This window comes from Schistocerca cancellata, chromosome 8 (genome assembly GCF_023864275.1).
Source record: "Schistocerca cancellata isolate TAMUIC-IGC-003103 chromosome 8, iqSchCanc2.1, whole genome shotgun sequence".
NCBI lineage: Eukaryota > Metazoa > Arthropoda > Insecta > Orthoptera > Acrididae > Schistocerca > Schistocerca cancellata.
The window spans coordinates 508,514,565-508,530,311 of NC_064633.1; the positions used below are offsets into that span (position 1 = coordinate 508,514,565).

General features: G+C 42.5%; 1 protein-coding gene across 2 annotated transcripts; it reads right to left on the reverse strand.

Moving 5' to 3' along the window:
- Positions 1-336: 336 nt before the first annotated feature.
- On the reverse strand, positions 337-15,447 carry LOC126095227 (uncharacterized). 2 transcript variants are annotated; one of them, XM_049909970.1, is made up of 4 exons: positions 15,336-15,447; positions 5,933-6,056; positions 1,524-1,588; positions 337-481 (listed from the first exon to the last, which is right to left on the reverse strand). In XM_049909970.1, exons 2-4 carry the CDS (start codon positions 5,995-5,997, stop codon positions 354-356), a joined length of 258 nt encoding a protein of 85 aa, XP_049765927.1. In that variant the 5' UTR covers positions 5,998-6,056; positions 15,336-15,447; the 3' UTR covers positions 337-353. The 2 variants fall into 2 exon arrangements, with proteins under 2 accessions (XP_049765927.1, XP_049765926.1); XM_049909969.1 differs by lacking the exon at positions 15,336-15,447 and adding an exon at positions 6,191-6,860 and having other exon boundaries at positions 5,933-6,087.
- Between the last annotated feature and the right edge of the window lie 300 nt (positions 15,448-15,747).

Consider the following 15,747-nt stretch of genomic DNA (forward strand, 5'->3'; position numbering starts at 1 on the left):
TCTGACAGTGTTGACCTGAGGCTCGATAGACGCACCACACACTACGTAGCGTCTATTGTCTCTTTCATCTTCACGATTTTCACCTTTCCACCATTGAGTCGGTTTAGACATCTGTAGTCTGTCCAATGTCCGTGTTACGAAGTCGAGAACATTTAACTGAAATGAAACAACTGTTACTATTACGTCTGCAGAGCAGTATCAAGTCCTGCCTTCACTGAGGAGTCACGGTCAGAAGCCGCAGTAGTCATGTGGCAATTAAACTGACAATACCGAAAGAAGCCTCCAGCCATTCTTCACATCGTGGGGTGCACTCCCCCCCCCCCCCCCCCCCCCCCCGCCATCACTCGCCATTTTCAAGGCGCTCGTGGTCCAACTTCTGCTGGCAACTGAAACTTACCGACTCCCGCCACGCAGAAGTGTTCTATGAAGATCTCGGCGTCGGTGTAGACGATGTTATGCGGGCCGCTCAGTGGAAGGTCCCCTGCAGCACAAATCAGTTAGAGAGTACAGGTTGACACAAATTACCTCTCACTGTACAAAGAAAAAACCATGCATTAATTGTAAAACAATGAGGTAATTTCAGCTAGAGTGTGTGTGATGTATGAAATTCTGGACAAGCAAACACGAAGCTGCATGCCCAGTATTTATTCTTTGATCTGTGTTTGATTGCTACCCGATTATCATGAAACTTACAATGGTATTAATCACATCCAGGTACGCAATGTGTACTCTGCTTAGTAATTGTCAACATTAATTTGATAATAAGGTACTTGAAAAAAACATCGTGTAAATAGATGGCAACTGGTTAGCAACACAAGGTAAAATCAAAAGTACATGTAACCTTTTCCGCGGTTTACATTGATACACTAAAAGCGATCAGCTAATAAACACGAGTGTCTGCCGTTCTTTCTGATGAAAGTAACGTTAGGTGCTATTAGGCAGTGTATATTTTAAATTTGCGTGCTTTCGTGTGCTTTGTCATTGATGGTAAAATATTCTCAATCGTTACTTATCCTTGTCTTCACCTTTAAATTTCTTCAGTGCATAACTTTTCAATCTCTCTGCTGCGATCTTCTTTAGGGTTACAATTGTTCCCATAGACGGCTCAACTCTTATAATAAATAGGTATTTTTCCTGCGCTTTTACAGCCCACGAACTGGTGTTACTGGGCACAAATTTTCGCACTGCCATGAGGCTGTCGTTATTTGGTAAAATGCTGAGAGCCGATATTGAAAGAGAAGGTGAAACCAAAATATTATTGTTGTGTTGCACTGAAGGAATTTTTAAGAAGGAAATGACGCTGCTAAAGGACTCAGACGACTTTACCATCATTGTACATATTGCCTATGTAGATGTGATTTAAATGCTGGACATCTGTCGAGGAATAACTGTTCTGTACAGAGATGGAAGATCTTTGCTTATCAAAAATGGCATCCGTCATGAATATGAAGCGTACAAAGAACCTTAGGCCCGATATGTTCGCATAAATTGTTTCTTTCGCTGCACAAAGAAGTCTCACTTACATATGCCGTCCACTTTGCTGTCCATGCGGTTGCCGTTGAATTTGCCGAGAGCATGCCAAGGAAGACGGGCAAATAAATTTTTTACAAAAATTAATGCACTTGGTCATCTTACAATTATAGCTACATATTATACAGGTCTCGATATTCCACTTTAACAGATCTTCAAAAGATGAGATGTACCGGGTTTCCTCGGCGTTAATGATTCATGGTGTGCTTTCTGCTGTTCCATTTTATGCACAATACGAGTATTTCAGCGGTCAACGCCGGCCGGAGTGGCCGTGCGGTTCTAGGCGCTACAGTCTGGAACCGATCGACCGCTACGATCGCAGGTTCGAATCCTGCCTCGGGCATGGATGTGTGTGCTGTCCTTAGGTTACTTAGGTTTAATTAGTTCTAAGTTCTAGGCGACTGATGACCTTAGAAGTTAAGTCGCATAGTGCTCAGAGCCATATGAACCATTTTTCGACGGTCAACCCAGTCAGTTTCTTCAGGTTCTGCGAGTTTAGCTGTTTTGCGTGCTCGCTGCCTGGTCACCGAACAGAAGACGAATGAGTCGGTCGTCGGAATACTGAACATGAAATAGAATCAACACCCGAAAGAACACTACGATAGATCTCGTAAGGAAAATGAACTTTGACAGGTAAGATAAAAAGAGAAACAATCAGTTAACACAGCGGGTGTCTCTTAATTTTTGAGGGATGGAAGCGCCCTTCGGATGGGCCAATCGGATAGACCATTTGATGAATGGATACCTGTTAATCTCAATATCAAGGATCGGGTACCGATCTGCCACTTCGGATTTTTATTTTTCAAGTGGTATACGACGCTACTATTCATTTTGTGTTCTCTTCGTCTGTATATCAGAGAAATTGCAGCCAACTACTCGAAGAAATTTGGAAAAAGTAAATAAAATTCTTGGGACTCAAGAAGACAATAGAATCTCTGTGAGAGGGCGTTCTATGCATTTGTGGGAGGAGAATTGGAAGCCCTCTGCCATTGGTTCTCAGGCAGAAAATCTAAATGATTGAATCGCTATCTTGTTCAGGGTTTGACAGGAAACGGTGCGTACCATGAATATTTATACAGAAAAATACACAGCAACCGATTTGTGATTGTGACTCCTTCACGGAAGAAGGGAGACAACAGCAATGGAGCACCCCCGTCTATAAGGCACTGTGCAATGATGCAAAATTTAGTTCACTGGACGCAATAGCTGCTACTTCCCCAGAGAGAGGCAAAATAGAACGTACCAATTAATTAATGCTTGGGGTGGTCCCGGCGGAGGTTCGAGTCCTCCCTCGGGCATGGGTGTGTGTGTTTGTCCTTAGTATAATTTAGGTTAAGTAGTGTGTAAGCTTAGGGACTGATGACCTTATCAGTTAAGTCCCATGAGATTTCACACACATTTGAACATTTTTTGAACTAATGCATGCCCAAGACAGAATGATATTACATACCATAGAGAAATGTAACTAAACGGCTCGGTGCCAGAATAAGGATGAATAAATACAATGAAGGGGACCAGGTCGAACAAACCTGTAATTTGAAAGGAAGACTACATTTCGAGTACCTAACCTACCACATAGACGGGGAAACAGCACGCCGTCTGTTTGACGTAGGATCCACAAAGCTGCTGTGACTAGTATGGAACAGAAATGTTCAAATGTGTGTGAAATCCTATGGGACTTAACTGCTAAGGGCATCAGTCCCTAAGCTTACACACTACTTAACCTAAATTATACTAAGGACAAACACACACACACACACACACATCCATGCCCGAGGCAGGACTTGAACCTCCGCCGGGACCAGCCGCACAGTCCATGACTGCAGCGCAATAGACCGCTCGGATAATCCCGCGCGGTTATGAAATAGAAAGTGAAAGAAGAGTACCCTCATCTCTGATATCAGATTACTTAAAAATTGTCCCCTCTTTTACATAATTCAGTAACAGTAACAGAAACTCATTTTTTTTAATTTTATTCATTTTGTATCCGCCTTTCCATTGCCTCGTTCTGTTAAAATTTTTATGATTAAATTTTTTTTAGTATTATTAGGTCTTGTTTCTTTTGCAGTACCAGGTGGTGGGAAGTTTTAGTCGTCAAATGTTAACAAGAAACATCTTCGTGAAGAAATAATATACATCCAATCAGTTGAAAAATGGAAGGTTTATTTAAACCTCGTGTACATGGATTTAACGTTTACAAAAAGTCTTCTTCGAAAGGAAAGTAACGGCAGCCTAAACAGTTTGACAGCCAATACCACAGTAACAATAATAATTCGTTTCGAATACAAAAATTATTCAAACTTACTGCGTTACATGTTGTAGTGGAGGTACGCTGAAATATGGTCAGAAGGGGTCAGTAAAATATAAAAATTAATTCCGTAATATTAAAAGCATGCACAACATGCTGGTCGTCATTGACTAGTAATTGACCAACAGTCACAGGAAGTACACTTCCGCGACGCAGAAGACTACGTAGTTCACAGAGAAAGAAGGGGTGCCTCACACAAAGAAAAGATCACCCTAGGGTGCCCATGAGAGCTACAACACCAAGAAGAATCGCTACTCTGCTTTTTTTTAAGATCAATTGGAAAAGGAGTCTTTATTTTTGGGAAAAGGTAACTTTATTCCTGATAATACAAGTCAAATCTCCAACAAAATTTACATTTTCATATGCACTGACTCTTACTCCACACATACACAACTTCATCCTCGTCAACCTTACAGCGACCACGTGTCCTAACAACGAAAGACATCGTAGACTAAAAGTAAGACGTACCAATATCCCTTTTGAAAACTTCATCAATATTCAGTAATGACGTCACGACTATTAAAACCTTGAAGACCACCAAACGACAGAGGGCACGAGTGGTATATGCGAAGGGTTGCTAAACTTGCTTGAAATGTTAAAATTCAAATTATGACATTACAAACCATATCATATGTAGCTACGTACATGTGCAAAATTAACAAAGTGGTAACACTTCATAAGTTAAGAACGAGTTATTATGGTAAAGTGAAATTAAATAAACTGTGAGGTAATATAAATAAAAAACAATTCAATACACCGGGAGTGGAGGGGGAGGCAGGGGTTGGAGACAGGAATAGAGAAAAATGGGGAGGGGGGAGTGGAAGGAACCAGGAGGAGATCAGGTGGACGAATAGGGGGCGTGGAGAGAACGGAAAGATGACAAAAATATCGGATGAGGAAAGCCTACAAGGAGAACTTAACCACCTTAAGGAAGTTTTCAAAAAGAACGGATATAACGAGAGTCAAATTCGACGTGCTTTCAGGCAGAATGCACAAGCCCAGCAGAGAGAGAACGAAGAGGACGAGAAGGCAATGGCGTACGTGCCTTATGCCGGCAAAGTATCCAACAAAATCAGCAGAATTCTGGCTCGGCGTAACATCAAATGTGTCTTCCGCCACCTCCGAAAACTCGTGCCCTGCTAGGTACAGTAAAAGATGACCTGGGGCTCCGCAAACCGGGTGTTTACCGTATTCCGTGTAAATGCGGTAAGCTATACATCGGGCAAACTGTACAGACAGTCGAAGAAAGATGCCAGGAACACAGAAGGCCCACTGAACTGAAGCAGCCTACAAAATCTGCGGTTGCGGAACATTACATGGATACTGCAAATACTATGGAGTACGCGAAAACGGGAGTTTTACGGCAGACCTCGACTTTTTGGGACTGTGTTCTGAAGGAGGTGATTGAAATACGTGTAGCTCATGGGCTGATCAACAGAGACGCCAGGTTCAACGTCAGCAAAGCCTGGGACCCAGCACTCAGCCAACTAAAAGCACAGCGCCGACCAAAGCGACTTCCACGCCCGAGGAAGGCCACAGGACATCTGATGGTCCACAGTTCGCATCCAGCAGCCAGCAGCCCGCCCCTCCCCATCACCACTCCACGCAGCGCCGCATGCGGCATGACGCGGGGGTAGGGGGGGGGGGGCAGCGATCAGAGTATAAAGGGGAGAAGATTCAGCAGAGACGCTCAGTCTGCAGGTATCACCTGAAGATGACGGCAAGGAACGTTGTAGAAATATCGTGGTTTGAATACGACTGCACCCGGCTGGAGACCCGAGAACAGTACAAACCTCACGAAATACTTTAACATCATAAAATATCGTCGTCTTGGTGCATACGTCAACCTATTCACCATACGCTTCTCAGTTTACAGAAACGAGAAGAGCACTAAAATAAAGAACCATGCAGGAGACAGCGATACGTAGCGGGGTAAACGGTGTGTTGAACAGGCAGTGATTGACGTTAATGTTTTCCAGGTGTACAGCTGTCTGTCTAAGTATGTTACGTTAAAGGGTAACTGCTCTGAATAGAGCGATGCCAGAGGCAGAAAATGACACGACTGCTGTGGAACACCAGAAAGCGGATACTTACAGAGGCAGGCTGCTGAATGTGCCATTGATGTTCATCTCGTCGCTGCTGTCTCCACTGTGAGGCATCCGAGCAGCGACGCGCCGGGGATGTTGTACTGGTACTGCGCGTACCACGTCTTTTCTGCCTGTAAACGAGCGAAAACTCGCCAGATGTACCTAAAGCAATGACGTTCTTAGGAAAGCGAATACAATTTAAAGTAACATGTATCAATATACGACGATTAATTTATTAGACGCATTCGTATGTGAAGTAACTTACGGTATGTGGTTCTTCAGCTTGTAGTTTTTGCATGTCGTATATTTTGCACCTAAATAACAGTTCTTGAGTCATCATTATTCTGACTGGTTTACTGCAGCACGCCACGAATCCAACTTCCGCGCCAAACTTTTCACCTCGCGTAGCAGCTGCAGCCTACATACTCAATTACTCGCTGGGTCTATTCCAATTTCTATCTTCCTCTACAGTTTTACCCTCTACAGTTCCCTTTAATATCATGGAAGTCTGATGTCATAACAGATGTACTGTCATCCTGTCCCTTCTTTCATATTTTTCTTTCCCCGCCGATTCTGCGCAGAGCCTCCTCATTCCTTACCTTATCAGTCCACCTAATTTTCGACATTCTTCTCTAGCACCACATCTCAAAGGCTTAGATTCTCTTCTGTTCCGGATTTCCCACCGCCCATGTCTCTCGGTTACACAGTGCTGTGCCCCAAACGTAGGTCTCAGAAACTTCTTCCTCAGTTTAAGACCTATGTTTGATACTTGTAGACTTCTATTGGACCGGAATACTCTTTCTGTCAGTGCTAGTTTCCTTTTTACGTCCTCCTTGCTCCGGCCGTCATGGGTTATTTTGTTGCCTAGATAGAAGAATCCCTCAACTTTGTCTGCTTCGCCGCGCGTGATTAGCCGAGCGGTCTGAGGCTCTGCAGTCATGGACTGTGCGGCTGGTCCCGGCGGAGGTTCGAGTCCTCCCTCAGGCATGGGTGTGTGTGTTTGTAGCTAGGATAATTTAGGTTAAGTAGTGTGTGAGCTTAGGGACTGATGACTTTAGCAGTCCCATAAGATTTAACACACATTCGACATTTTTTTGTCTACTTCGTGATCCCCAAATTTTGATGTTAAGTTTCCCGACTTATTTTCAATCCATATTTTGTTCTCACTAGACTGTTCATTCCATTCAACACATCCTGTAATTCTTGTTCACTTAAACTGAGTATAGCGATGTCATCAGCGAATCTAATCACTGATATCCTTTCACCCTTAAATTCAATCCCACTTTGGCTTCCCTCATTGCTTCTTCGATGTACGGATTGAACGGTAGTGGGGAAAGACTACATCTCTTCCCGCGCCGTACAACCTTTTCAATCCGAGCACTTCGTTCTTGGTCTTCCAGTCTTATTGTTCCTTGTTCATGGTGTTAGGACAACAACCAGCCACAAATTTACTTTCAGTTCCTTTATTCAAAGGCTACCGTTACCGGTTTCGAATTGTTGTGATCATCCTCAGACGGTTTACACGCTTTCTTTATGACATGTGGTGTGTTTTTTACAGATTAATTGTCATGAAATATAAATATTACATAATTATAAACACGCCACACACAGATGGTTGCGTTACAGATTTTCGTTGCATGTGACTTACGTGAAACGTCGGTTTGGAGTGTTTGTTTTTGTTTGTTTTCATAATAACAAACACTACAAACGGACGTTTCACGTAAGTCTCATGCAACGAAAATCTGTAACGCAACCATCTGTGTGTGGCGTGTTTATAATTATGTAATATTTATATTCTAGCACAATTAATCTGTAGAAAAACACACCACATGTCATAAAGAAAGCGTGTAAAGCGTCTGAGGATGAACCACAACGATTCGAAACCGGTAACTGTACCCTTTGAATAAAGGAACTGAAAGTAAATTTGTGGCTGATTGCTGCCATAACACCATCAATATTTGTCTTTAAACAACAGTCACGGTCTCCATCATGTCATCGTATGACAAAATTGTTTATTGTTCCTTCTTGTTTCTTGTACAAATTGTCTTTCCCTACAGCTTACCCCTATGTTTCTCAGAATTTCAGACATCTTGCAGCATTTTAGCGTTGTCGAACGCTTTTTCCTGGTCCACAGATCCATTGAACGTTTCTTGATTTTTCTTCAGTCTTACACACATGAAAAAAAGCTTTGCATCTCCTCGGTTCCGAGAGTTCTGGAACCTGTACAGAAAACTGGAATAGAGATCAAAATAAGCTTCATTTCCGCACTTTTTATTGCTCATGAAAACCACATATTGCATGTTGTACCACCATACAGAGAGACCTTCAGAGGTGGTGGTCCAGATTGCTGTACACACCGGTACCTCTAATACTCAGTAGCACGTCCTCTTGCATTGATGCATGCCTGTATTCGTCGTGGCATACTATCCACAATATCATCAAGTCACTGTTGGTAAAGGTTGACCCACTCCTTAACGGCGATTCGGCGTAGATCTGTCAGAGTGGTTGGTGGGTCACGTCGTCCATAAATAGCCCTTTTCAATCTATCCCAGGCATGTTCGAAAGGGTTCATGTCTGGCGAACACTCTAGTCGAGCGATGTCGTTATCCTGAAGGAAGTCATTCACAAGATGTGCACGTTGGGGGCGTGAATTGTCGTCCATGAAGACAAATGCCTCGCCAATATGCTGCCGATGTGGTTCCACAATCGGTTGGAGGATGGCATTCACGATCTTACAACCGTTACGACGCCTTCCATGACCACCAGCGGCGTACGTCGGTCCCACATTATGCCACCCCAAAATAGCAGGGAAGCTCCACCTTGCTACACTCGCTGGACAGTGTCTAAGGCGTTCAGCCTGACTGGATTGCCTCTAAATACGTCTCTGACGATTGTCTGGTTGCGACACTCATCGGTGAAGAGAACGTGATGCCAATCCTGAGCGGTCTATTCGGCAAGTTGTTGGGCCCATCTGTACCGTGCTGCATGGCGTCGTGGTTGCAAAGATGAACCTCACCACGGATGTCGGCAGTGAAGTTGCGGATCATGCAGCCTATTGCGCACAGTTTGAGTCGTAACACGACATCCTGTGGCTGCACGAAAAGCATTATTCAACGTGGTGGCGTTGCTGTCAGGGTTCCTCCGAGGCATAATCCGTAGGTAGCAGTCATCCACTGCTGTAGTAGGCCTTGGACGTCCTGGGTGAGGCATGTCATCGACAGTTCCTGTCTCTCTGCATCTCATCCATGTCCGACCAACATCGCTTTGGTTCACTCCGAGACGCCTGGACACTTCCCTTGTTGAGAGTACTGCCTGGCACTAAGTAACAATGCGGACGCGATCGAACCGCGGTATTGACCGTCTAGGCATGGTTGAACTACAGACAACAAGAGCCGTGTACCTCCTTCCTGGTGGAATGACTGGAACTGATTTGCTGTCGGACCTCCTCCGTCTAATAGGTGCTGCTCATCCATGGTTGTTTACATCTTTGGGCGAGTTTAGTGACATCTGTTCAAAGGAACTGTGTCTGTGATACAATATCCGCAGTCAACGTCTGTCTTCAGGTGTTCTGGGAACCGGGGTGATGCAAAACTTTTTTTGATGTGTGTACTTCCATCATCAACTGCAACTGCCTCTCTGGTGCCTTTCCCTTTGGTAAAGCCAATTTTCTTTTCCAGTCTTCTGTACTTTATTCTTGTCAGCAAGTTGGTTGGATGCACGAGCTGTTAAGCTGATTGTGCGAGGATTCTCTCACTTGTCGGCACTTGCTATCTTGCGAATTGTGTGGGTGATGTTTTGCCGAAAGTCTGGGTATATCGAAGGTCTCATACATTCTACACAAGAGCGTGAATAATCGTTTTATTGCCATTTCGCGCAAGGGTTTTAGAAATTGCGATGAAATATTATCTATTCCTTCTGCCTCATTTGATCGTCCAAACCTCCTTTCAATTCTGATTGTAATACTGGATCCGCTATCTCTTCTTAGTTGAGTACTGTTTTCTCTTCTGTCGCGTCATTAGACAAATCTTTGCCATCTTAGAGCCTTCAGTATATTCTTTCTACCTGTCTGCTCTCTCCTCTGCATTTAACAACGGAACTCCCATTAAACTCTTACTGTTACCGCCGCTGATTTTAATTTCACTGAAGGTTTTTTTTTTCTATATCCTGGCTGAGTCCGTCCTTCCAACAACCGTTTCTTTTTCAATTTCTTCACATTTTCGTGTATCAATGTAGCCTTAGCTTCCCTGCAGTTCCTATTTATTTCGTTCCTAAGTGACTTGTATTTCTGTATTCTTGAATTTCCGTGAACATTTTTGTACTTCCTTCTTTCAACGATCAACTGAAGTATTTATTCTGTTGTCCATAATTTCTTCGCAGGCCTTGTACTTGCGGCTTTCTTTCTAGACTATATGAGTGCCCTTTTTAGAGATATCCAGTCCTCTTCAGCTTAACTGTCTACTGAGCTATAGTCATCATGGCAGTATGTATAGCCTCAGAGAACTTCAAGTGTGTCTGTTCATTCTTTAATACTTCCGTATCCCACTTTCTTGAGCAATGATTCTTCCTGGCTAACTCTTAGGGTGGCAGGCACCAAACTAGTGTAAATTACTCTTGTAGTAACTCTTACTTCTTTAGTCTGGAGTACTTTAGCAAATTACTTCTTTAGTAATATACTCTTTTAGTAGCTGTTGGAGAGGTCAATTTCTATTTACTTCTACAGTTGTAACTAAAATAGAAACGCTTTTTATTAAAGAAGTAAGCCATTTCTGGAATCTGCTGGCACGTGCTTCACGTACCCTCTCGGAAAATATTGACTGTCGACAGACATCATTGCATCACCTTTTGCGTAATTTATGTTCATCACTGAAATTTTAGAAGCTAGAAAGGATTATTAAATTGAATTATTAAAATTGGGAAGCGTAAATGCTACTGTATCAATTAATGATAAGATCTGTGTATTATGAAAAAGAAACGTGCTATTAATGGATGAATCTATTATTAACCCGCCCATCTATAGCTCCCAACGTCCACTGTTGTTTGGTGACAAGTTCTAATTTAAGTGCCAGTTTGAGATACGAGCTGGCAGAAACATGGAGGTAGCCAGGAAACGTCCAAAAACATACCAGAAAATAAAAGAGAGCAGTATGCTGAAATAATGAAAAAGTACATAACCACTATTGAATCTAGAAAGCACGATATCAACATGTCGAAAAGGAAACAGGATTCTTGTGGAAAAATACACGTTGAATACAACGCAGAATCTCTTACGCAAAGATCACAAGAGCAGCTTAAAGTAATTTTGAAGGACATGAAAGCGAAAGGAAAGAAAATGAAAGCTAAATGTAATCGAGAACAATTTCAAACTGACGGTGGAGTAGGTGAGACGAAGATCGACGATACAAGCCGAATGGTTGTCAATATGATTCCTCAAGTTTTGGAGGGGATAGCTGCAGTTAACGACAATTAGACATCTGAAGATACTGTGGTACTTTCAAGCAACTTTGATGATGATAACTGCTCTGAACGCAGCGATGAAACTGCTAAGGGTCGAACTTTATCCCATAGTCATGGATAGAAGTCGTCCTAAATTCTCTGGTGGGAGCTTATCAGAAGATGCGTCCAGAAAAAGAGGGAGAGAACATGCATTTGAAGTGAAGAACCGAGAGTTGTTGAAAAAAGCTGACGAGCTTAATTCCTTAAAAATGTGTTTAGTACGAGAGGAATAAAATTAAATAGAAACACATAGAGAAATCATGGAAGAAGAGCAGAATCGTAAAATGGAAATTATGAATAAGTTCAAGAACGTAATGGAGCAAACTGGAGGTTACAGTTCTTCAGACAATGAGCTCGAGGAATGTAGGTTTGTGTGAATGAGTTAGAAAATATTCATATGTGTGAAACATCTTTTATTTCTCTGATATCTTTTTCAAATGGTTAATATGTTCTTGTTTCTTGTAAGTCATAATATTTGTGTTTATCATTTCAGGAGCTGTACTAAGTTTTGTTAATACATCTAATATTTATCTGAATTTGTAATATTATAAAGTAAATCCGTTTTCTAGAAATAATCGAAACATTGTATGACTCTATACACTCAGTTAAGAAATAAAATGAGAATGTTAATCCCCTAGCAAAAAAAAGAAAGAAAAAAATACAACATAACTATAAAATTACACATAAATAAAAAGAGTCACTTTTTTCTGGAGTAGTGACAATACGTTGGCTTATTTATTCATTTAAAAAGGAAAAGTCTTTACACTAACTTCTAATTTTACTAGCAAACTAGGTACAATTTTAATTACAGTAATTAAGTATCACAGACCTTCTGATAGCTGGGCCTGAAGCATCTGCTTCGGGCTGAAATGCATATTGTTCGATGTCATTCACCTCCACAGCATCAGGGTAAAACACATCTTTAACTTCTATTCCAAAGCTGTGTAGAACTGCAGCAGCCACAATAACATTCCCACACCTGTTTCATTAAAATAGCATTGTTTTAGTGAGAATTTGGAAACGTTGCTTCGAAACACCGAGCGCTCGCTCTATAACACATCTGGTAGCATTGCAACGCCGTTCGGCTCCTGTGTAGGCTCGGAACGCAGTCGTCATAAGATGTTTGGAGAGAGCATAACAATATCTCCAACAAGAAACCCATCATATTGTCCACTAATAAATGCGGCAGCAACTCTGCTATTGTCCCCAACATTTGTGGAACCCGGGCAACGGCCTACCACGTTCAAAATTTTCATATTGGCACCACAGATGATTTGTGTATTGGTAGAAAATAAATTCTTGCAATTTCTGCATAGTTCTGCTTGCGCTTCACATGGACAAAGTACGGATGTAAGTACACAATCTATGGTCCCTATGACATCTGGGAACCCACCAGTTCGATAGAATTCCCTTTGTCCTTTGATACTCGTATATTTTCTTGGCTCTGTGGCATGGACACATGCAGTGGCTTTAAGGCAATTAAACTGTTTATCGCGATATTAAAAGCTCTTCCAGCAGTAGTACGATGGATATTAATGAGATCCACTGCTGCGATTAGATAAGTGCCGTGCGAAAGATTCGCAGTTCACAAAGAAGTTGCAGCGTAGGAGACAAAGCATGGTTACGGTCAGAATTATCATGGTTACGGTCAGAATTATGCTGTAGTAACAGCTCCAGAATACCAAGCAGCATCTCAAAAGATTCCTCACGAAACCCAAACCACTCTTTGAAATCACTGCCGCTATACATCTCAAACGAGTCTCTTCTCTTCATTGCAGCTCTCGTTCTTGAGATGGTGCATCTCTTCCTCCATCTCCATATATTCTTCGTAGTTGAGGCAATACAGAGAATTCGATATTTAAAACACAGAACTTAAAGATCGCACTTAACTCTCTTACTTTACTCCTACTACTGCCCCCGCAGTAGTGTATTCTTAAATGGTGCTCTCCACCAGTATTGGTGTAAATAATTTTACTTCCGGAGCAAATGTAAAATTTACTCCTGGAGTAATTTAGTTCAGTGCTATCGACTGGAAGTCGCCGATTTCCTTCTCCCTTAGTAACTTACTACTTTAGTTTCACTTACTTCTGGTTGGTGCTCCCCACCCTTAAGCTTTAGCTTACGTTTCATAAGGAGTTAGATGGTGCAGTGGTTAGCACACTGGACTCACATTTTTTTTTTTTTAGGTTTTCCGTGATTTCCCTAAATCGCTTCAGGCAAATGACGGGACGGTTCCTCTGAAAGGGCACGGCCGGCTTCCTTCCCCATCCTTCGCTAATTCAATGGGACTGATGACCTCGCTATTTGGCCCCCTCCCCAAAAGTAAACCAACCTACTCTTCATCATTATTAAATTGCTGTTGGGGACTATATCTGCTGCTTGGTAAGCCTTACAATCCATTATCTCATTTCGGAATCTCTGCCGGACCATCATGTAATCTTACTAAAATGTTTCCGTATCTCCCAGCCTTTTCCAAGTGTGCGTCTTCCTCTTGTGATTCTTAAACAGAGTATTCGCTATTACTAACTGGTATTTATTGCGTAACACAATTAGTCTTTCTCCCCTATCGTCCCTCCTGCCAAGCCCATATTCTTCTTTTTTCTTCTCCCTTCCATACAACTGCATTGCATTCCGCCATGACTACTGAATTTTCATCTCTCTTTGCGTAATGAAATGCCCGTTCACTACTCTCATATCCTTTCTCTGTCGTTTCATCCTCTGCCTGCGACGTTGGTACGTACACCTGAACAGTTGCTGTCGCTGTTCGTTTGCCGTTGATTCTGATGAGTACAACACGACCACTGAACTGTTCACAGTAACCCACTTTCTGCCCTCCCTTCCTATTCATAACGAATCTTACTCTCATTATATCATTTTCTGCTGCTGTTGGTATTGTCCTATGTTCATACATCCAGAAATCCTTGTCTTCTTTCCATTTCGCTTCAGCCCCCCCCCCCCCCCCTCGTATCTAGATAAAGCCTCTGCAGTTCCGTTTTCAGATTTTCTAACTTCCCTACTTCTCTACCACTTTCATACTTCTGACATTCCACGCCACGGTTCGTAGAACGTTACCCTGTCGTTGGTTACTCAGTCTTTTCAGCATGGTCACCTTCCCTAGTGCAGCCCCTCCAGGAGTTCCGAATATGGGCATCTTTTGCCTATGGAGAGATCATCATGACACATTTTTTTCCAATGAACCGTCATGTGACCTGTGGATACACATTATGTGCATTTAATGCAGTGGTTTCCATTGCAATCTGTATCTTCATGCCGCTGATCATTGCTGATTCTTCTGCCTTTGGGGACAGTTTCCCACCCCAATAGCAAGAGAGTGCTGTGAACCTCTGTCGGCTCCTCCGTCCTCTTTGACGAGGCCGTTGGCAGACGCTAGCCCTACCGTAGACCACATGTGAAACGACCAGCTAAACAGTATATGACACGCTCTTTCAGTCTACAAACGACAGTTCTAGCATAACGATGTTGACTAATTCCGAAATCCATGACATGTATCTCACAATACTACACCTACGACTTACAATGTTTCACTATTTTCTATAAGCCCCTAAGTTCGAGGTATATTTTCGCATTCTATACACAGTGGTGCTTAGATTAGTCCTATGGATCAAAGCATCATCATGTGAGATAATATTAAATTACAAGTAACAAATACCACAACCTTTTTCCAATAAACAATTTTGTTTAATGATATGCATCCAGCACATAATAACCAGGCTTCTGGAATTTCCTTTAGCTCTATTTGCGTTCCTGTCTGAGGCTGAATCTGTTGGTTTGCTTTGGCAGTTCGTTTGTCACGTTTATGATTCAAACCACTGCCTATAGGTCGGAAGACAGGATAAAAACAGTTCACTTTACTGAGAGTAGCCATCTTCCTCCGCTACACTTTCTCCAGAGCTTACCGTGGTGATGTTGAGGCTCTCAGTGGAGGCATCAGGCAGGTTGCAGAAGAGGCCGTTGAGGAACGAACCCTCAGCCAATAGAGGCAGCAGCAGCAGCACACCCAGGAACATCTGCAGCCAAGTTCAGAATTTCTGTTACACAAATGCAGACGTGCAGCAAGTGCACAGCGACTTTAATATCACGTCATTCTTTGCTTACACGACCACTAGAATCATCAGTTTTAAGGGAGACTTTAAGCTCCATACGAAGCTTTATTGTAGTTATACTCTCGGGCCGTTGCTATGCCTTCACTAGTAACTACTGAAACGACTCTCACTTTCTTTCGATTTCAAGTTCTGTTGCTGAAACATCTACAGTGGTATGGAGTTACAGTGGATTCCTTCGACATCTACTCGACAAAATGTACGTACT

What these genes read in the sequence shown, in the direction of transcription:
- LOC126095227 (XM_049909969.1), bottom strand. Translation starts at nt 6,265, where the DNA reads ATGATGACTCAAGAACTGTTATTTAGGTGCAAAATATACGACATGCAA. An exon ending in ACATTCAGCAGCCTGCCTCT is followed by an intron (nt 1,589 to 5,932) that starts GTAAGTATCCGC and finishes TTTATTTGCCCG; the next exon opens with TCTTCCTTGGCATGCTCTCG. An exon ending in CAGCAAAGTGGACGGCATAT is followed by an intron (nt 482 to 1,523) that starts GTAAGTGAGACT and finishes TTTGTGCTGCAG; the next exon opens with GGGACCTTCCACTGAGCGGC.